Below are 22,325 nucleotides of genomic sequence, written 5' to 3' on the forward strand. Positions count from 1 at the left end.
AATCACTCGAAGGTGTTACGACACATGTGTCATAACACTTTGTTGTGAAACACCTCTACGAAGTACCATGTGGGTAATAATGCTATTTTACTGTAGGTGATGGCATGTTTACCTCATCAAAGCAGTTTCCTGTCAAGAAATAACTTTTGTCTTAGTGAATGGTTTGTCTTACATGATACATGATGAAACTAATATTCTGTATATATATTTTCCTAATATTTGAATGCTAATGTATTGCTTGTACTGGTTACAGTTAGTAATGAATTTTGGTATGTATCATCATTTCATTATAGTTATCTAGACAATAGTGTTCAGTGAGTTGTTATGAATGGTTTCACGTCTGATCAAAGATCAGTCTTAACCGGGATTCCCCAAGGCTTTGTCGTATTGTTTATAGTCTTAACAATAATCTGACTAGGCTGACAAATAGTAAGTTACGTTTAATCCCAATAAAACAGATTCTATTCAATTTACGTGTAAAGTACAGCCCAGCCCAAATGATGTTTATCAATGAAAGGTAGTATAATCAATGATGTTAATAGCCACAAACACTTGGAACTTACTATACAGCACGATTGTTCCTAGACTGATCATGTTAACTGCATCGCTAAAAAGGTTGCACCCATGGTAAACTGTCTTAGAAGTTTCAAATACGGTCTCTCATGTAAAACTTTACAAACAATGTACTAACAATTTATTTTATCTATTTTTGACTATTGTGGTCACATATGGAACAAGTGTACCAAACAGCAAGCACTAATACTTGATATACATAATCTTGACACACTCAGAACTATTGGCAGTGCAGTTCGTGGTATATGTCATAAAATTTATGATGAGACAAATTTTCAACCACTATGTACTCGCAGACATATTAAAAATTAAAAGATCATTTGAAGCCCAAAACTATCGATTATAAAAGTGCAAATTATGCCGAGTCATTTCTCACATATACAGTAAGATTGTGGAATGTTTTGTCTATTGATCATAGAGAATCAGGTACCTTGGGTAGTTGTGTAAGAAACACATCAATGTGTCAACTAAATATGGTCATATCTTCTTAAATTTAAACTCTGGATCACGATTCTGACAGGTTTTTCATTCATGCCTCAGGCTCAGCTGCAACGATTTAAATGCACATAAATATAAATGTAAGTATAAATTTTTATCTTCCAATCCATCTTGTTCCTCTATCTACTCTAAGAAGATCCAATACACTAATTCTTTTCCGTGCATTAATTACATTGACATAAGACATAAAATGCACTTCTATACCAAATACATGTAAATACAAATGATTTTTATCTGTAAATCTGTCTTGTTCTTGTGGCTATTGTTACAAAGATATAATTCACTATTTCTTATCGTGTGTCAGTTACACCAATATAAGAAATAAAATGCTCTTCTATGTTAAAGGACAAAAGATCAAATCAATATTATAAGGCTGCACTAATGGATCTGCAGAAGATAATCTTGAATTACTAGAATCTATTCATTGTTTCATTGTATTGTCAGGAAGATTTGTGTTGTAAGTAGTAAAAGCTATTGCATTCCAACACTAATTGTTCTAATGTTCTGATGAGGTTGATTGACTGTTACACCTCCAGATAGCTATTGTTTGTTTGTTGATAGCATGCTTTTCCATTCATGATTGTCATATTTATAATTTATTTGTATTCCACAGCAGTATTCAGATAAGCAATGTACTGCTTGTTTACCAATCCAGTTCCGTTGTTGGAAATAAATATATTTAAACCACTAGCATGATAATGATCACTGTACATCTCCATGATGGCAGTGAGTCAAAACTTGTCAGTATACTGTAACAATTTTTTACCTAATTGACTTAAATGACACTAGTCTTTTGCATTAAGTTATTTACTCTTCAAATGCTGTGTTCTCTTGTCTGCAATGATGAATATGTGCAAAATATTTGCTATCGCATTGCATTCTCAGAATTATTTAGATAGGCTTATAACCTGTTTACCAGTCTGTTCATTTAATAATGAATAAATATTGTTTGAAATGCATGCTGTAAATAACAACATTTTTGCATCATGATATTTTTACAACTCTCTAATGCTTAAAACTTAGATTCAAAACTTAAAGTTCTACCTGAAGCAAATCCAATCACATATAAAAGGTTGTCGGTAATCTTGAACTCAGTTCAGTGGAGCACTTCTGCATATATGCAGTCAGTGATGTTTTCCTAAAAACACAAGCTGTATAGGCCAGATATGCTCAAAGCAGTTCAAAAGGATTATAGTTGGATTATTATTGATCTCTGCATACGAGTCATTAAACCTATCCACACGTGTTGGATGGTGTCAGCCTATCAGACAGTCTCTTAAAGAATATAAGTTGCGTGGTTTCTGCCTGTCTGGACTATCAGATGTACAAACTGAGTAACTTTAGTTTGTATTTCCCTTGTTTGACATGTAGTAATGGTCACCGTGGTAATTAGTCTTCCAGAAGTTGTTGTCATTGCTTAAATTGATGTAGTGTCTAGGTCTGTTGTTGATTATATGAACCAGTGAATAATAAAGAGATAATCAGACACATTATTTGTTGATTGTTTATTGTGTTTGTCTACCAAATTGCATCATGATATTTTTGTAAACTCAAGTCATTTGCAAATTCTCGCAACAATGTCATGCTTGTAAAAAGTTCATGATTTACAGTTTACACAGGTATTTCATACAAATTGTCTGTTATATGTACCTATATCTAGACCTACTATGGTCATGCATAGAATAATTATATGAGGATGTACCATTAGTAATCACATTTTTTTAAAACACTGAACACCTACATGATGATGGAGACTTTAAAGTTCATATGTATGCATGTATGTATGCATACAATAAGTGCCTGATGTATGTAACACATAATTCTAGGAAATAAAACTTTAAAAAAAGAAGAGTTTTTGTATTATAGTTGTAAAGCTTTTAAGATGTTACTCAACACTGAACACATTCAGCATATACTGTGTGAAATTTATGGTTACAAATTGGAACATGAGAGAGCAAAGCAATGTGTAAACAACATTGACGAAATATCCTGTAATATTTGTTACCAAATTAATGACAGCCCTTTACATATCAATAACTAGTCATCTTCCGTTGCCTCAATCCACTCTTTTGAGAGTGTCCATATGTGAATGGGTGTACTGAAGAACCTGATGTCAAGTGTTTTATCTCTTAGTTTTCATTCTACGAACTTTCAGCTTTCTTGGCTAGAGCCTCCCCTGTTAATCGGCTAAAGGAATAAAACTGTAGTTAATAGCACTTTGTAGGAACACTCTAGCTAAGATCATTAATGCAAAGTTTCAATTTCAAAAGTTTTATCTTTCAAGGAATACATGTATGTTGAAAAATGTGAATGTTAACAGAAAGACAAAGAATGGACAATCATGTCATGACAAAAAGTTCACTTGACTTTTTGCCATGTGAGCCAAAAACTTTCCCCTTTATTTTGGCAATTATTCTTTAAATAAACTATGAGCTTGTGAGGCTCATGCTTTCATACCATTCTATAAGAAAATCCACATAAATTTACATTTGACACAATTTCACATTAATAAAGAAAATCTAATGCACATTGCATTTAGTGCCTATAGTACCACATTTTTTTCAAAGGATCTCAGCAAAAGACACTTTGTAGCTCTCCTTTGGCCATAAACATTACTTAAACCAACTTAATAACAAATGAAATAGTTGAAATTTTACTCACCCGTGGATGATGTTCTATTCTATACCATGTTTGTTGAAAGAGCCTGATCTCTCTTATCACATGAGCAATCTTCAAAACAAAAAAGGAAGAAACCAAGTAAGACTTGTCCCTAGACATGTCACATTCTGCTTGCATCATAAGATCTGTTACTCTCATCTTGTGATACATTCATGCTGCTTTTAGAAATCTTCCTGCGGGGGATTCCAGATGGGCTTTACCAAGTGGACAGACAAACCCAGATTCTTTGGCATGAATGCTTGAACCACTAGCGTACCCCACTGCCACCCCTGATTATGACTCGATGACGTTTACCATGTTTTTTTTTAAAAGCTTCATGAGTCACAACAAACCATTCCATACATTAAAATGTTTTCCCTAGCTTTTATATACCTCCAGTCATTTACCAGCAATCATTGGTAGAATATCTTTAGTTACTTCATGTAAACAGTTACGAATTCCTTCACTAAACCATATCTGCCTGCTTCATGGGGGTATTTGCTGTGTGGTAATTTGATAAAAGAGAGGGAGCAAGTATATCAAAAGCATGTATAGTATGACCTGTAATTTTGAGAATTTAAAGGTTGTAAATTTTACATTTTGTTTCACTTGTTACTTACGTATTAAACGTGAATATTAGCAGAACATAACTCCAGATTCAAAGACAGGGGAACAGTTACCATGGGCAGCAATGCAGGCTTCAATGTAGCAAGGCATACTACTGATCAAAGACAGGGGAACAGTTACCATGGGCAGCAATGCAGGCTTCAATGTGGCAGAACATAACTCCAGATTCAAAGACAGGGGAACAGTTACCATGGGCAGCAATGCAGGCTTCAATGTGGCAGAAAATAACTCCAGATTCAAAGACAGGGGAACAGTTACCTTGGGCAGCAATGCAGGCTTCAATGTGTCAGAACATAACTCCAGATTCAAAGACAGGGGAACAGTTACCATGGGCAGCAATGCAGGCTTCAATGTGGCAGAACATAACTCCAGATTCAAAGACAGGGGAACAGTTACCTTGGGCAGCAATGCAGGCTTCAATGTGGCAGAACATAACTCCAGATTCAAAGACAGGGGAACAGTTACCATGGGCAGCAATGCAGGCTTCAATGTAGCAAGGCATACTACTGATCAAAGACAGGGGAACAGTTACCATGGGCAGCAATGCAGGCTTCAATGTGGCAGAACATAACTCCAGATTCAAAGACAGGGGAACAGTTACCATGGGCAGCAATGCAGGCTTCAATGTAGCAAGGCATACTACTGATCAAAGACAGGGGAACAGTTACCATGGGCAGCAATGCAGGCTTCAATGTGGCAGAACATAACTCCAGATTCAAAGACAGGGGAACAGTTACCGTGGGCAGCAATGCAGGCTTCAATGTGGCAGAACATAACTCCAGATTCAAAGACAGGGAAACAGTTACCATGGGCAGCAATGCAGGCTTCAATGTAGCAAGGCATACTACTGATCAAAGACAGGGGAACAGTTACCATGGGCAGCAATGCAGGCTTCAATGTGGCAGAACATAACTCCAGATTCAAAGACAGGGGAACAGTTACCATGGGCAGCAATGCAGGCTTCAATGTGGCAGAACATAACTCCAGATTCAAAGACAGGGAAACAGTTACCATGGGCAGCAATGCAGGCTTCAATGTAGCAAGGCATACTACTGATCAAAGACAGGGGAACAGGTACCATGGGCAGCAATGCAGGCTTCAATGTGGCAGAACATAACTCCAGATTCAAAGACAGGGGAACAGTTACCATGGGCAGCAATGCAGGCTTCAATGTGGCAGAACATAACTCCAGATTCAAAGACAGGGGAACAGTTACCATGGGCAGCAATGCAGGCTTCAATGTAGCAAGGCATACTACTGATCAAAGACAGGGGAACAGTTACCATGGGCAGCAATGCAGGCTTCAATGTGGCAGAACATAACTCCAGATTCAAAGACAGGGGAACAGTTACCGTGGGCAGCAATGCAGGCTTCAATGTAGCAAGGCATACTACTGATCAAAGACAGGGGAACAGTTACCATGGGCAGCAATGCAGGCTTCAATGTGGCAGAACATAACTCCAGATTCAAAGACAGGGGAACAGTTACCATGGGCAGCAATGCAGGCTTCAATGTAGCAAGGCATACTACTGATCAAAGACATTAGAAAGTCATGGTCCCTGCTGTACCAATATCTGACCATCACTCTGTCATTTCAGCAATGTTTGTCAGATTTTTATTATTAACACTTTCCTTCATAAGTCCCCAAACATTTTGTATTGGATTTAGGTCAGGGCTATAGCTTGGCCAATCTAATAAAGTGATTTATTTCCAATGAAAAGAACTGGATTGGTAAACAAGCATAAGCTTATAGAAATACTGCTCCAGGATAGATTGGAAAGTGGAAAGAGGAGTAAACATGCCATGCTGAATGTACAGTGTAAATGATTTACAATGCTGCAAAAATGAGAAGTAATGCCAATCCTTGTTAAATAGTATACATTCATGTATATCATACAAGCAGCTATTTTGGAATGCACTGAAATTAAAAGTTCTTTTTTTTTGCTATTGTGGAACAGCTTTTGTTTCCTAACAAAATTCAATTTTGGTTGAAACCTTTAGTGCTAAAATGCATAATGTGATGTATAGCCTTGTAAAGAGTACATGAAAAGAAACAATGAGCAGATTTTTCATAGTAATGGCCACAAGAGCGAGATAATGTTGGAGATATGAATTCTTGTGCGCATTAACTCATTAAGCCCCTTCACTCATCAGCACCAAGAACCCCATGCTGAGATTGTCTGGCTGGCTGTGGCTAGACTAATTAGGCCTATTCACACCTGATATCACTGGCAGGTTTTGGAGATTACAGGAAACTGTCTCAACAAACAAGCAATGTCCTGATGGTTTAATTGCTTAATTGTGTTGTAAAGATACATGTTGAAAGAAAGCAGGTGTGAATACATATCATATATGCAACATTTGACGTAATTTTATTGCACTTGCTTTTGTAGACCTTTGGCGGCTTGTACATACGAGTTGTAAGACATGAGATACACTTAAACAAATTGTCCATCTTATATCATTGCAAGAGGTTAGATTGTACAGAACATCTATGTCAGTGGCAGTTAGGAAAAATTTAAGTACATGCTAAATAATCTTCAATGAAAGAAGATACATTGCTAGTGTATACTGAATATTTTAAGTAAAGTACGAATACACTAGTCTGTGACTTACATGGAGCAGATTCACAGTTTGTCACTTTGGTTTAATGCAGAAAACATATGTTATCATATAAACATATACATATTGTATTATACTTATTCCTTGCACATATATAAGACAAGGGGTCATGGGATGGCATTAAACCCTTTGGCAAGTTTATTTTTCCTCAGAGATCGGAAACACATTTTAATTTTTATCAATACATAAAACAAAGCGATTGAAATGAGAACAATAATAAGGGTACTTGTATACCATACTGTATTCCACACCACGGCGGGCATGTTCAAAGCACTAGAATCAGATTATTATTACCCCGGATAACCCAAACAAACCACTGAGTAGAGGGGCATGACTCCATAAAACAAGTTGTCCAATGATATAACAGCGCATCAGTTTGTTTTACACTTGTCACGGGACAAAAGTCTCAACAAGGGAATAAGTGGACATGCACTCTACCAGGGGCTGTTATTTCAAGGTTGAAAGAGGTGTTCAAATATCTCCATAATATATCAAATATCCACCATTCATATTTGTCAAGATCACAGATGATTTCGTTTATATAATTAGTTTATGGTACTGTAAATAGATGTAGTATGGTATTGTTAGAGTGTGTTATATATTGTTGGGAGTTGTTGTTAGATTATGTTCGGTAATACTATGGGAACAGGGTTATGTTCAGGGAAGCGTGACCAGGTATGGCCAGAGAGCTGGGGTGTTAATTTGTAAACAATAGAGAGGTGTTGAGTAGCTTGGGTATGGGAGGTCAATATAAATAGTGAGGAAGGGTAGTAATCTGCACAGTCAGCCAGAATCACCACTGTGTTCACCTGTATGGGTTCAACTTTTGTATGGGATTGCATCTCACGCTGGCTGGCGTAAGTTTTTATTATCATTATTACTTTTGTATTTATTGATTGAGTAGATGTAGCAAGAAATTGTTTTACTGATGTAGTATTTCTAGATATATGTGCATATTGTAACACTATATAGCCACAAAGCCATTCACAATTTGAATGTTATCGTTCCACAAAAACTGTTCCACTTTCAAATATGTAAATCGGAGTAAAGTACATGCATAAAGTATAAGACATTGACACATGTCTTACTGAGTAACTGTAGTTACTTATATTGTATTGTAGTGTCCCGGAACTGGCCGGTTATCCTTAAAGTAAGGAGAGGGGTATTATCTCCGCCTGTAAGGAGACAGACAAGAGTCTTCCCTGTTGTACAAGGAGCATGTATCTCCTAGTAATGTGAGATGTGGATGGCACAGCCATCAACCATTACACAGGCCCCTTAAACTCCGTGAGGGAAACCATCGCCTGGGTGTGAGGGATACCACACAAATACCATGACGTCACCAAGTGGAACCAAAGTGCACTGACATTCTGATTACATTGTAAAGAGAAAGTGTTCTCTCTGAGTGGCAAATTCCTTTATTGTTATTTAGTTCAATTGTTTAGTTTCTGATTGGGATTATATGTAATCATTATCTATATTAGTGAGGGTATTAGGATTTTAGTGTAGTTAGTAGTAGTAGTAGTATTATTAGAACTTTAGCAATATAAGTGGTAGACAGAACTGTATATGTAGCTAGGTTAGGTAATTAGATTAGTTAGTTGTATTTGCACCTGTAGAATTAGTTTAGTATAGGTATTGGGGTTACTTATATCTTAAGGGGAGGAATAAAGTTTTGCAAAACAAACTATTCTTCTGTTGTGGTTACTTTGGTATGTGACATTTTGGTGGCAGCGGTGGGATAATTAGATTATTTGTCACTATCAAAGGGAACCCTAGTTGTGTTCTGTAGCGCATTTGATGTAGCGTTGTTGATTGTATATCGCTGCAGAATCTTTGTGTCCATAAAGAAGGGTTAGAACATACGGCACCACTTCTGCGTCCTTGAGTGTATGATTTGGAATTCAAGGGTGGAGGGTGTATTGTGGTTATTGGTCAGTTAAGGCCATTGGTTCGTCGTGAACATTTTGAACATTGGGATATATGGGAAATCACCTCCGGTTTTATTCTTGGTAGGATCCCTATTTATTCCAGACAGTTTGACTTTTTGTGTACCCTGCTTTGCCCTCATACAGACAATTATGGACATTGACAAACTTATCAAACTGGGTCAGAGTTTAGGGTATGAGAAAGATGATTTGAGAGTGTTTGTGAAAGAGCAAATGGAGTTGGAGAATGAGAAAGAAAAGGACAGGCTCGAACGGGAGGAAAGAGCTAGGGAGCGGGAGATTAAAAAGTTAGAACTGGAGGAAAGAAAGGAGAAAGAAAGGTTAGAATGGGAACGAGAGAGAGAACGATTAGAATTGGAGAAAGAAAAGTGTAAAATACAGTCAAATGAAAGAATAGAACTAGCCAAGTTAGAAAAGAGTGCGGCAGGAAATCAAGAAGGGCAGGTAGGAGAGAATAGATCGGCAGCCATTCCCAAGATGCCTAAAATGCCTCCATTTGACGACCACAATGACAATATTGATGCATATCTGCAAAGGTTTGAACGTGTAGCTACAGCGCAAGGCTGGGACCCGTCCCATTGGGCAGCTTACCTGTGTACTCTGCTGAAAGGTAAGGCTTTAGAAGTATACTCCCGGTTAAATGCCTTTGAGGCTGAAAATTACAATGCAGTTAAAACTGCATTACTTAAACGCTATGAAATGACTGAGGATGGATTCCATCAGAAATTTAGGACTGCTAAAACTGAAACAGGTGAGATTTTCACACAATTTGTAGTTAGAATTGAGAACTATTTCAACAGATGGATTGAACTAAGTGGTACACAAAAGACGTTCGAAGGTGTGAGAGATTTGCTGCTGCGTGAACAGATTTTGAATGTGACTGGAAGGGATCTGGGTATATTCTTGAGAGAGAGAAAGCCAAAAGACGCGATGGAAATGGCTAGACTAGCAGAGCAATTTATAGAAGCTAGAGGTACGAGTCATGGAAGATACAATAGACCAGTTATTCCAGGTCAAACTGACAAGCAGGTTTCCAAAGGGAAAATAGTCGAGGGTAGCGCATCAGGTAAACATGGTACTTGTTCCAAACAATTTGTTCCTATTAAGGAAAGGACATGTTACAACTGCAATCAAACTGGGCATTTGGCAGCACAGTGCAAGAAACCCAAGTTTAAAGTGGCAAGTATCCAGGTGAGTGAAGACAACACAAACATGTCTCTAATACATCCAGATAACACAAAAGTAGAGCCCTGCATACATGAAGTTCTAGATGGTGATGCAGCAACTTCAGAGGAGGTTACTAAAGCAGATGTAGCCTCAGGGAGTGTGCTTACCAAAGATCACCGCATGCCATTTTATCAGGGAAAGGTAAACGACACTCCAGTAGATGTGCTTAGAGACACGGGATGTAACGGTGTAATAGTGAGGAGGTCAATGGTAAAAGATGCATGTTTGACTTCAGAAACACAATCTTGTAAATTAGCAGATAGCAGGATCTTGACACTTCCGGTAGCATGGATTACTGTAAATACGCCCTTTTACACGGGTATGGTGAGACCAGCATGTATGGACACACCAATCTGTGACTTAATATTAGGCAATATTCCCGGAGTTAGAGAGCCAGGAGATCCAGACTTGATGTGGGATAAGCAGGACATTAAAACAGTAGGTGCTGTAGAGACAAGGAGCCAGAGAAGAGTACGCCAAGTAGGCATGGAACCCTTGAAGACATTGGAACCTGTTGGGTTGACACTGAGTCGAGGTGAGTTCGTATCCCTACAACATCAGGATTCAAGTCTGAACAAAATAAGAAAATTAGTGGAAGAAGGTAAGATTAGGGAGACCCGACATAGTACTTCCTCTTACTTTGTGGAGAATGATATGCTGTATAGGAAGCATACTTCCAATAAAATGGACAATGGTAAACAAGTTGTACAGGCAGTAGTACCGGTTGGATTGCGCACACAGGTAATGAAGGTATGTCATGAAGCACTGATGGGTGGACATCTTGGAATCAAGAAGACTCTAGATAGGGTAATCTCACAGTTTTATTGGCCAGGAGTAATTGGTGATGTCAGAAGACATGTTCAGTCTTGTGATATTTGTCAACGTACCATGCCGAAGGGAAAGGTAAGGAAAATACCACTGGGACAAATGCCATTAATTGAAGTGCCATTTGAGAGGGTAGCTGTTGATTTGATTGGTCCATTGTATCCTGTCACAGACAAGGGTAATAGGTATATACTGACGGTGGTTGATTATGCAACACGATACCCAGAAGCAGTAGCTTTACCCAGAGTAGAGACGGAATATGTTGCCGAAGCTCTGTTCGAGATATTCAGTAGGGTTGGTATCCCCAAGGAGATATTAACAGACATGGGAGCCCAGTTCACGTCAGGCGTGATGAAGGAGGTAAGTAGACTATTGTCCATACATCAGCTTACTACTTCCCCTTATCATCCAATGTGCAATGGCCTAGTGGAGAAGTTCAATGGAACCTTGAAGACGATGCTGAAACGGATGTGTGCAGAACGACCAAATGACTGGGACAGGTATGTACCTGCTTTGTTATTTGCTTACCGAGAGGTACCTCAAGAGAGTTTGGGTTTTGCCCCATTTGAACTCTTATATGGACGCACTGTGAGAGGACCAGTACAGATTCTGAGGGAAATCTGGACAAGAGATATACCAAATCCAGAGGTAAGAACCACATATGAGTATGTGCTAGATCTTCAAAACCGTCTTGAGGAGACTGTTCACGTAGCACAGCAAGAACTTCAAAAGAAAGCATGTAAGTACAAAAAGTTCTTTGATGTGAAGTCCAAGCCAAGAAAAATGAAGGTTGGTGATAAAGTATTAATTCTGTTGCCCACTGATTCAAACAAACTGTTGCTGCAGTGGAAAGGGCCATATGAAATACTGGATACCTTTGGCATTGGCAATTACAGAATACAGGTTGGTAACAAGATTAAAACCTATCATGCCAATCTACTGAAAAGGTACATTGAGAGAGAGGAGGTCAAGGACACAGCTGCATGTGACGTCAGCATAGCTCAACTTGTGCATGTCAGTGCTGGTCTGGTGGATGTCAAGGCTGAAGAGGTGAGTATGTTAGACATAGCTTCACCTTCTTTAGTTTCTAAGGAAACGTATCAGGATGTAGACATTTCTGAAGATTTGACAGAGGAGCAACAAAATGAGGTGAAGGAGCTCATAAGTGAATTCAAAGATGTACTGAGTGATTTACCAGGGAAGGTAGATTGTATGGAATATAAGATCAAGCTGACATGTAATGAGCCTATACGATCCAAGCCCTATCCACTTCCTCATCATATGAGAGATGTTGTAGCTAAGGAGATACAGCTAATGTTAGACATGGGGGTGATAGAACCTTCTCAGTCACCATATAAAATACAGAAGTTAGAAAGATATCTGTATGGGAGAGAATTTATTTTGGAGACTGACCATCAGCCCTTAATATGGATGACCAAGGCAAAAATGACCAATGGACGAGTGATGAGGTGGGCCCTGACTTTGCAACCCTACAGATTTCTAATTCGTGCAATCAAAGGAAGTGAGAATGTTGGGGCTGATCTCTTGAGCCGGTGTTCACCCTAGTCATACTATGTGTATGGCAGTGTGTAAATAATGTACTCTCTGCATATCCAGATTATTTGTCAGCAGTTATTTCTTATGTATTACTGTGCTATTGTACATTTAGACAATTGTGTTTTATGATATTTATGCATTAAAACAAACTTAAATGTGATCTTGAGTGTAATATATAATTGTACTTGTGTACAATTACTTGAAGAGGGGAGTGATGTCAAGATCACAGATGATTTCGTTTATATAATTAGTTTATGGTACTGTAAATAGATGTAGTATGGTATTGTTAGAGTGTGTTATATATTGTTGGGAGTTGTTGTTAGATTATGTTCGGTAATACTATGGGAACAGGGTTATGTTCAGGGAAGCGTGACCAGGTATGGCCAGAGAGCTGGGGTGTTAATTTGTAAACAATAGAGAGGTGTTGAGTAGCTTGGGTATGGGAGGTCAATATAAATAGTGAGGAAGGGTAGTAATCTGCACAGTCAGCCAGAATCACCACTGTGTTCACCTGTATGGGTTCAACTTTTGTATGGGATTGCATCTCACGCTGGCTGGCGTAAGTTTTTATTATCATTATTACTTTTGTATTTATTGATTGAGTAGATGTAGCAAGAAATTGTTTTACTGATGTAGTATTTCTAGATATATGTGCATATTGTAACACTATATAGCCACAAAGCCATTCACAATTTGAATGTTATCGTTCCACAAAAACTGTTCCACTTTCAAATATGTAAATCGGAGTAAAGTACATGCATAAAGTATAAGACATTGACACATGTCTTACTGAGTAACTGTAGTTACTTATATTGTATTGTAGTGTCCCGGAACTGGCCGGTTATCCTTAAAGTAAGGAGAGGGGTATTATCTCCGCCTGTAAGGAGACAGACAAGAGTCTTCCCTGTTGTACAAGGAGCATGTATCTCCTAGTAATGTGAGATGTGGATGGCACAGCCATCAACCATTACACAGGCCCCTTAAACTCCGTGAGGGAAACCATCGCCTGGGTGTGAGGGATACCACACAAATACCATGACGTCACCAAGTGGAACCAAAGTGCACTGACATTCTGATTACATTGTAAAGAGAAAGTGTTCTCTCTGAGTGGCAAATTCCTTTATTGTTATTTAGTTCAATTGTTTAGTTTCTGATTGGGATTATATGTAATCATTATCTATATTAGTGAGGGTATTAGGATTTTAGTGTAGTTAGTAGTAGTAGTAGTATTATTAGAACTTTAGCAATATAAGTGGTAGACAGAACTGTATATGTAGCTAGGTTAGGTAATTAGATTAGTTAGTTGTATTTGCACCTGTAGAATTAGTTTAGTATAGGTATTGGGGTTACTTATATCTTAAGGGGAGGAATAAAGTTTTGCAAAACAAACTATTCTTCTGTTGTGGTTACTTTGGTATGTGACAATATTGAATGATTATATGAATGTGTATCAATTCCATAACTGATATATTATTCTGCTTTTATTGACGTTGGATCAATAGAGACTTAGTTCATTGATACACGTGATAATTACACTAGATCATACAATTACAGAGATTGAATACAAACGTTTTCACACAATGCTTATGTAAATTGCATTGAAAAATCACAATTCAAGTCAACATGAAACTTTCAACAGCTTGAACAAAAATGCTTCAGTTACCTTTGTATGGTTTATGTGTAATAACTAATGATATTATTTGTGTCTATGTCTAAGAAGTTTTTAATTACCAACTGTGTTTCGTAACAAACGTAGTAAATTATTTCAATGTTGCAATAACACTGATGCATATATTATGAGTTGATGCAAGAATTATCTCTTTAAATTTGACTATGTAACATTATCAACTTTACCTTATAAAAAATAAATAGTTGCAATTCAGTTAGGTCTAAATTAGTAACTTGCTTTATTTCAAATCTATACGAACATGGATGTAACACAGTATTGTTGTTTATGTCTATGATACATCATATAAAATATTACAACATAAATTCAAAGTATTCTACTACGAATGCTTTGTATGTCCTTGACATCTTGTTTTATATCTGTTAGATCGTATTTGCATTTAGAAGAAGGTAGATAAACACATGTCTGCAAGAAAGGGGATTATGAGATTTTGTTACAGAGGTAAGTGTTTGTTACTCACCATTTGGAGTGAATACTACAATACTATTTTTACACATTGATTCAATTAACAATGACAAGGTATGATTACACGATGCCATTTAGAAAGTGGTCAAATGCAACATATGTCATATTTGGGATTTCACTTTCTTAAGTCTTTGAATGTCATTTAGAAGTGAAAATACATAAGAATGAAGATTCACAGAAACCAGCCATCAACCGCGACCAAGGAGTGTACCTACCAAGTGCCTGGGACTTATTCATAAATTAATCTCATCTATCTGTGTACATTCTATCTCTGTAATTCATGTATAGCCAATCTACCCGAGTACATCCTTACCTACTTGTGTTTGTACATCATCAACCCTCATGTAAACATGCTCACCCCCTATCATGCGTAATGTATCACCATTGGCTTCCATCCTTATCCCCAATCATGTACATCGTACTTACCCCGTATCTGTGTTATGTAAACATATCCAGTCAACTGTAATGCATCACCATTGGCTTCCATCATTGTTATCTTAACTATCGGCTTCCTATCAGTGCTTGTTTATACTAGCTTTCGTTAACTCATTCCACTTGTTACTTTGTTATTGTTTTACCTGTACATATAAATACACCTCTGTATCCCTTTCTCAATCACCTGATGAAGGAGTAAGCATTAACTCCGAAACGTTGTGTTCTCTCATAAAGAAGTTGATATCCATAAAAATCTTCATTCTTTTCACTTTCTTAGTAAAGTACAAATTCTAGTACTTTTTTCGGTTGAGTCCCATCCGGGATTCGAACCTGCACCCTCAGAGTCAGGCACCTAATCGCCAGCACACAAAGTCAGCCGCCTAGCCCGCTCAGCCACCGCGACTTCCACGAAATGAAAGTCGGACAACAGGTAGTCTAGACTGCGTACTTTGTGTACCCCTCTGATGAGCGTAAATTGGCACGGCTCCCACGGCCGAAAGCTATGATTACCGTGTGGAAGTCGCGGTGGCTGAGCGGGCTAGGCGGCTGACTTTGTGTGCTGGCGATTAGGTGCCTGACTCTGAGGGTGCGGGTTCGAATCCCGGATGGGACTCAACCGAAAAAAGTACTAGAATTTGTACTTTACTAAGAAAGTGAAATCCCAAATATGACATATGTTGCAATGACAAGGTATATTTAACAAAGCACATACTTCTGATTGACACAAAAGGCAACCTCTCTTCTAAGAAAAGCTAATCTTTGATCAGCACTACTAAATTGATTGGAAAATGTAAAAGGCACATGAGCGTCTCTCGCTGAATAAGAGGTGCTTTTTATTCACGTGGCTCCTGCTGTGAGAAGCTAATTAATTGGCCGCATATATGTGTCTCTCAACCTTAATGAGTTAAGGTCACTACATTCAAATCGGAGACAAGAATGTACAATTCGACAGAATCTGCTTCTGAAATTTACGTCACAATTACTGTAGATAGGTGAATAATTTGAAATTGCTTTTTCTAATATCAACATGCTCGGTGATTCCTTTTCTTCGGTTTGTAATGAATTCCACAATTTGACAGTATCTGGGAGAAAGGACCTAGCATAATTTACAGATCTAAGGTTTATAGTCTGAAAGTTTGAATCATCATGCAGATTATAACCAACAACATCTTATACTCTAGGCAGAACAAGGTTGCTATGATAGCTTGATGTAGTGTTAACCATTTTGTAAAACAGTCGTTTTATGAAAGTATCTTCTACGACATAATATAAATTTCTATGATGTAAGCGCCAGTTCAACCTTTGCTCCCGTTGTTCAGGGTTCATGTTTGGTGATGGAATTCCTCAACTTTTGTATCAACTCACTACATGCAGCTCAGCTCTACATGTCTCCTTACAGACAGTCACAGTTCCTCTATCAATCATATCTAGCTTTAAGGTTTCTAAACTCCTTCATTCGTTTTTAGAAGCAAGGATACCAAGCAACATCCTGTCACCAATAGTCAATTTTCTGGGCCTATTTGTGCCTCCAGGGTGTATCATAAAATGATAATTCATACCAAAATTCATTATTAATTGTAACCAGTACAAGCAATACATCTGCATTCAAATTTTAGGAAAATATAAATAGAGAATATTACTTTCATCATGTCTCTGTAATAGCTTAGACAAAGACTCCTGTCAAAAGCGGTAAAACTTATTTCACAGACATTCTATAGAAAAATGTATAAGTTATGACCACAGAATCTTACAGATGCTCTGAAGTTAAAATCCTAGCCTGAGGTAATCAGAACTCCACTGTAAGACAAAACATTCACTAAGTCAAGGGTTATGTCTAGACAGGTTAATAAACTGCTTTGATGAGGTAAACATGCCATCACCTACAATTAAAATAACATTATGCTAACACCAGCTAAGGTCATTATGCAAACACCATTTAAGGGTCGTTAAAGATCCAGCCCAGAGTAAGCAATCAAGCATCCTGTAAATGTGCCAACAAGATTAATGCCACTTAGGATTAAAAGATTAAGTACTCCCTCTGTCTGGTCACTGAAGTTGTTCTGGTAGGACACACCCCATTTAGTTTATTCTGTATTTCATTGGCTATTGTAGGTTACACCCATTTTTGTATCAGTCAGCAAATCAGAATCTTTGTATTGTTTAAATTGTAGTTAAATAGTCTTCAACTCCATTTGTCCATGAGTAGGGTTTAGACTCCCAACACAGGTCAGCTCTAGCCCTCAGCCCAGAGGGTTGTACCGACTCTCTGTGGCCACCCTTGTTATTCTATCTCTTGTTAATAAAGTTGTAATTTCCTTCCTGTGACTTCGGACTCTTTGCTGAGTTAATTCCCCCAAGCAAACCAGCATGCCAGTTAGACAAAGGGGTTTCACTGTAACCTTAACTTGGACCCCAGAGCCAGATCATAACAGTGCTCAGTTCCATATCCATTTGAATATTTTGGACAAAGGGATGCCTGTTCTACTTGAAATCACTTTAGTTTATCTGATGTCCTTGTTATAATACTCTAAAAGCAACTTCCTCTTCTCTCAATCAACCAGGATCCTCAGGATCACTGAAAATGTTGTCTGCCAGTGTGTGAAGAAAGGGGATAACTCTTCACAAACAAATGGAAACGGATTAAAGACTTGTCTCTTGAATGAAACCAAGCACTTCATAGCTGGTCAAGGTTGTTCATACTAAAAACCTAATTAAACATATTCCTAAAATTCTAAATAATTTCTGGTCATACTATAACTTCTTGATGTTTACTGTGAGATAGCAATGGCATGTTACACAACAAGTGAATGGATATGTGAAGGACTGTGTTAGTTTTGTCCTTTGCTGTAAAAAAACAACTGACATAATATACTTGTATCAGCCAACCCCTGAACATAAGCTCATATTTGTATCACTGATATCTGTTATAAAAATACAATTAATGTCTATCATCATCAGACATGATCGAAAATGGAAGCAAATGTTCAGAACAAAAAAATTGACCTTCCATTTACGTTTGTTTATGTGCACATTGATCTATCAATGTTTCAATGACAGAACAGAATATCGCAAAGTACTCTTCTCTCATTATGTATTGTGTACAATAAACTTGAGAACATCTTGTTTTTATTTGTAACTGGTAATTGTGAGTGTATGTATATCTGGCACTGTATTTCCTTAACTATTATGTATTTGAGGATGCCTTTGAACCTCATATAAATGCAAATCACTGTGTGTAAATTGGCAGCAGTTCTTATTGAGAAAAAATGTTTCTCTTCCTTTATATTTTGTTATTTTTTTAAAAAAACATGGTGTGTGGTGCTTCCAGTGGGAACAACCGGTCCCGACTTCTGGTCATCCATGGAAACCTCACAGCTGCTGCTTACTGCGACCAGGTGCTCACCCCTGAACCTGTTCCTTTCATGGCGGCTCATTTCCCAGGTCTACAGTTCCAGCATGATAATGCTTGGCCGCAATGTTGACATGAAATTTGCTTCAAAATTTCTTGGGAGAAGGCTTTGTGGTCCTAGGAACCAACCTCAGAATTTGCAGGAACTTGGTGATGCCTTGCAAGAGGTATGGTGCAGAATCGCCAACTACAGGTTCACAAGCATCAGGCAGTTGATGAGGAGACAGTGTTTGGCAGTAGTGGAAGCACGGGGCGGCCATACACAACACTGAACTGAGAAATTTCGTATTTTTGTTCTTGTGAATTGACGTTCTGTATACCCATGTATTGGAACGGCGGTGTAGCTTAACTCATTAAGGCCGAGAGCCGCATATATGCGGCAAATTAATTAGCTTCTCACAGCGAGAGCCGCGTATTGGGGGTAATAAAAAGCACCTCTTATTCAGCGAGAGCCGCATATTGGGGGTTATGAAAAGCACCTCTCATTCAGCGAGAGCCGCGTATTGGGGGTTTTACATTTTATATTCGTACAATACCTATAATTTCAATCAATTTAGCAGTAATGATCAAAGATTAGCCTTTCTTACGAGAGAGATTACTTTCTGTGTTAATCAGAAGAACTATTAATGTGTTTTGATAACAATTGCTTGCAATGTCGGGGGCTTATACAGGCAAATGAACACATGTCAGCGAGAAAAGGGATTATGAGATGTTGTTACAGGAGGTACGTGTTTGTTACTCGTCATTGAGAGTGAATACTAAGATACTATGTTTGCACATTGATTGAATTAATGGTGACAAGGTTACGAAACCTTCTTCTAAATTAAATCATTCATTCATTGTAATAGTTCATATAATGAATCGTAGACATAAAAGCAATACTGTATTACACTCATGTTCGTGTAGATTTGAAATAAACCAAGTTACTAATTTAGACCTAATTCATTTGCGACTATTGATTTTTAAAGTTGACAATAATACATAATCGAATTTGAAGTGATAACTCTTGCATCTACTCATAATATACATATATAGTACACATAAACCATACGAAGGTAACTGGGGTATTTTGTTCAAGCTGTTTCATGCTTATTTGAAATGTGATTTTTCAATGCAATTTACACAAGCATTGTGTAAGAAAGGTTTGTATTTGATCTCTGTAATTATCTTATCCTGTGTAATGATCACGTGTATCAGATCCATCGTCAATAAAAGGAGGAGAATATATCAGTTACGCAATTGACGCGTATAATCATTCAATCAGACAACACTAAATATATGAACACCTCTTTCAACCTCAAAATAACAGCCTCTGGTTGAATGCATGTCCAGGTAAACTTTTGTCCTGTAACAAGTGTAAAACAAACTTATGCGCTGTTACATCATTGGACAACCTGTTTTGTGGAGTCACGTCCATTGCCAATCTTCTGAACCTCATTTGCTTTCAAAACAAATATAAGTATGCCCATCTTCATAAATATTTGGGGAGATTCAACAACAAGTGTATACATCACAATAAATCAGTATCGTGTTACTTTTTTTAATTCTCTAATACATGTACTTGAATTATGATATTTATTCAAAACAATGTACAGATTATATTCAAATGTTCAGCAAGCCATGATGTTTGATGTACAAGTAGTGTGCGCAAAATGTATACGCAAATAAATACTATCTCTACTCAATGATTGGATTGGGTTATCCGGGGTAAAAATAATCGGATTGTAGCGCTTTGAGCGCTTAGAAAAAAAATAAACTCGTCAAAGTGCTTTTTAGTCCTGTGTGTACATTTCAGGCATCCTTACAATTATGTATGTTCACGATACACAAAGTTTTTCATGATAGCTAGAGTTGATAAACTGAATCTGTTATATGTAAGTCACAGACTAGCTTATTAGTACTTTCCTTAAAATATTCAGCATACACTAGCAATGTATCAGCAAAAACGCTTCTTTCATAGATTATTATGCATGTGCGTAAATTCTTCTTTACTGCCATTGACATAGATGTTTTGAACAATTTAATCTCTCACAATGATATGAGAGGGACATCATTTGGTTTAAGTATGTCTTACATACAATGAAACGGACTGGCAAACGTCAAGACATCAAATGCAGATGTTCAAGCTGTGATGTGTTTTTGTGCGTTGACTGTTTTGAGGCCTACCATAAAGACTTGTTCTAAGGACAATAATGCTTTATGCACTAGTTGTGTTGTACAAATGGTACCGTATACCATTCTTGTCAGTTGTTGGGCACAATGTGTGAAGCCCGCGCGATACTGCTGGAATATAGCTAAAATCGCTGTAAAACTAAATTCACTCATTCTCTTCAATTGTTGCATTTCAGTCATTATTCTTTTACATTTCCAAAATACTAAGACATGAGTGTTCACCATCTGAGAACGAATACACTCATCATAGTGTCAGTCTACTCGCATATGTCTTATGTGTTTCTTTCATACATCATTACAGTAACTGATGTTATGTTTACAATACACAAATTGTTGCATGATAGTTGATACAGCCGAAACACAACATAGCTATTGGTCAACGATAAAGCCAATAATCAATCTCTACCCTATCACTTTGAGTGTCCAAATGTGCTCTTCAGAAATTTAGGCCACGCCCCATCACCTTGCCCTTCCTATGTGACAGGTTCTCACGATACGATTGGTCAAAGTATCAGCCAATATAATGAGTAACTGAGATATGATGCGTTACATTCGGGATATTTTATCCCTTCACATGACGGGAAGCTTTGTTTAGCATCGAGTAATGATAAATGTATCATGCAGTATGTATGTGTATGAATGGTGATGTATGTTTCAGCGTTAAGATGAACAAAGTGACAAACTATAAATCTCTATATGTTCCATGTTACTTACACACCTACTTTCCTTGAAATAGTCAGTAAGCACGAGCAATGTATTGGCAAAAAATCTAGACGATTATAATGCAAGCCCCCCTCTTTTTAAACTCTATTATAAATAATATATTATAATTCAGTCCATATGATGAGAGAGACAGGAGGAATTTGTATATTTGTTCATCTCGTACGTACATAGACCGCGTAGGTGTTGATAATAATACGACACACACTGGCAAAGGGGTATGAGAGACACAGGCAATAAATTACATGAAATGCTGTAATGTATGTATTCACATCGGCCTCTTTCCCATTTACATCTTTACGACACAAATAAATAATCAGTACTTGTTTGTGAGACTAGACAGTTTCCTGTCATATCCGAGACCTGCCAGGGAAATCAGGCATGATTAGCACTAATTAGCCTCGTCGCAGCAATCAGGCAGTCAGCAAGGGGTGCCAGGTGTTGGGCAGTGGAGCGGCTCCAGGGCTTAATGAGTTAATGGAACTGATTGTGGCACTGTCTGTATGGAACGGTGGTGTAGCCTAATGGAACTGATAGTGGCACTGTCAGTGTATCAAGTACATCACACAGATCTCTGCAATGAGATCATAACAATTTAACCATCTTACCATCTCTTGTTCTTTTATAGTGCCCTGAAGAAAGAATGTGAAGTTTCTTTTTTGACTATATATTTTTCTAGACCCTTGCACAAGCTGACTTACATTCCTTCCAAAATACATCTGTTAGCCATAAATATCTCAAATCAGAATATTTTATCCAGTATACGAAAGATAGCCTATCAAAACATCCAAGAGGGGTGAATTTTGTGGATGACGGGTTAAGAAAAATCTAGTCCGTCCTCATGTTGGGTCAGTTTTAGCAAACCAATGATATATATATATAATTATTAAAGCCTTTTTGA

At 37.6% G+C, this 22,325-nt stretch overlaps 1 protein-coding gene across 2 annotated transcripts in view; it reads right to left on the reverse strand.

The window, feature by feature from the left end:
- Window positions 1-22,325, reverse strand: part of LOC137278153 (ras-specific guanine nucleotide-releasing factor 2-like) — an 802,775-nt gene that overhangs the window by 34,349 nt on the left and 746,101 nt on the right. For both annotated transcript variants that reach the window (XM_067810323.1, XM_067810322.1), the window contains one exon: window positions 3,733-3,801. In XM_067810323.1, the coding sequence (XP_067666424.1) occupies window positions 3,733-3,801 (69 nt within the window). The remainder of the gene's footprint in view (window positions 1-3,732; window positions 3,802-22,325) is intronic.

Source organism: Haliotis asinina, chromosome 3 (assembly GCF_037392515.1).
Source record: "Haliotis asinina isolate JCU_RB_2024 chromosome 3, JCU_Hal_asi_v2, whole genome shotgun sequence".
NCBI lineage: Eukaryota > Metazoa > Mollusca > Gastropoda > Lepetellida > Haliotidae > Haliotis > Haliotis asinina.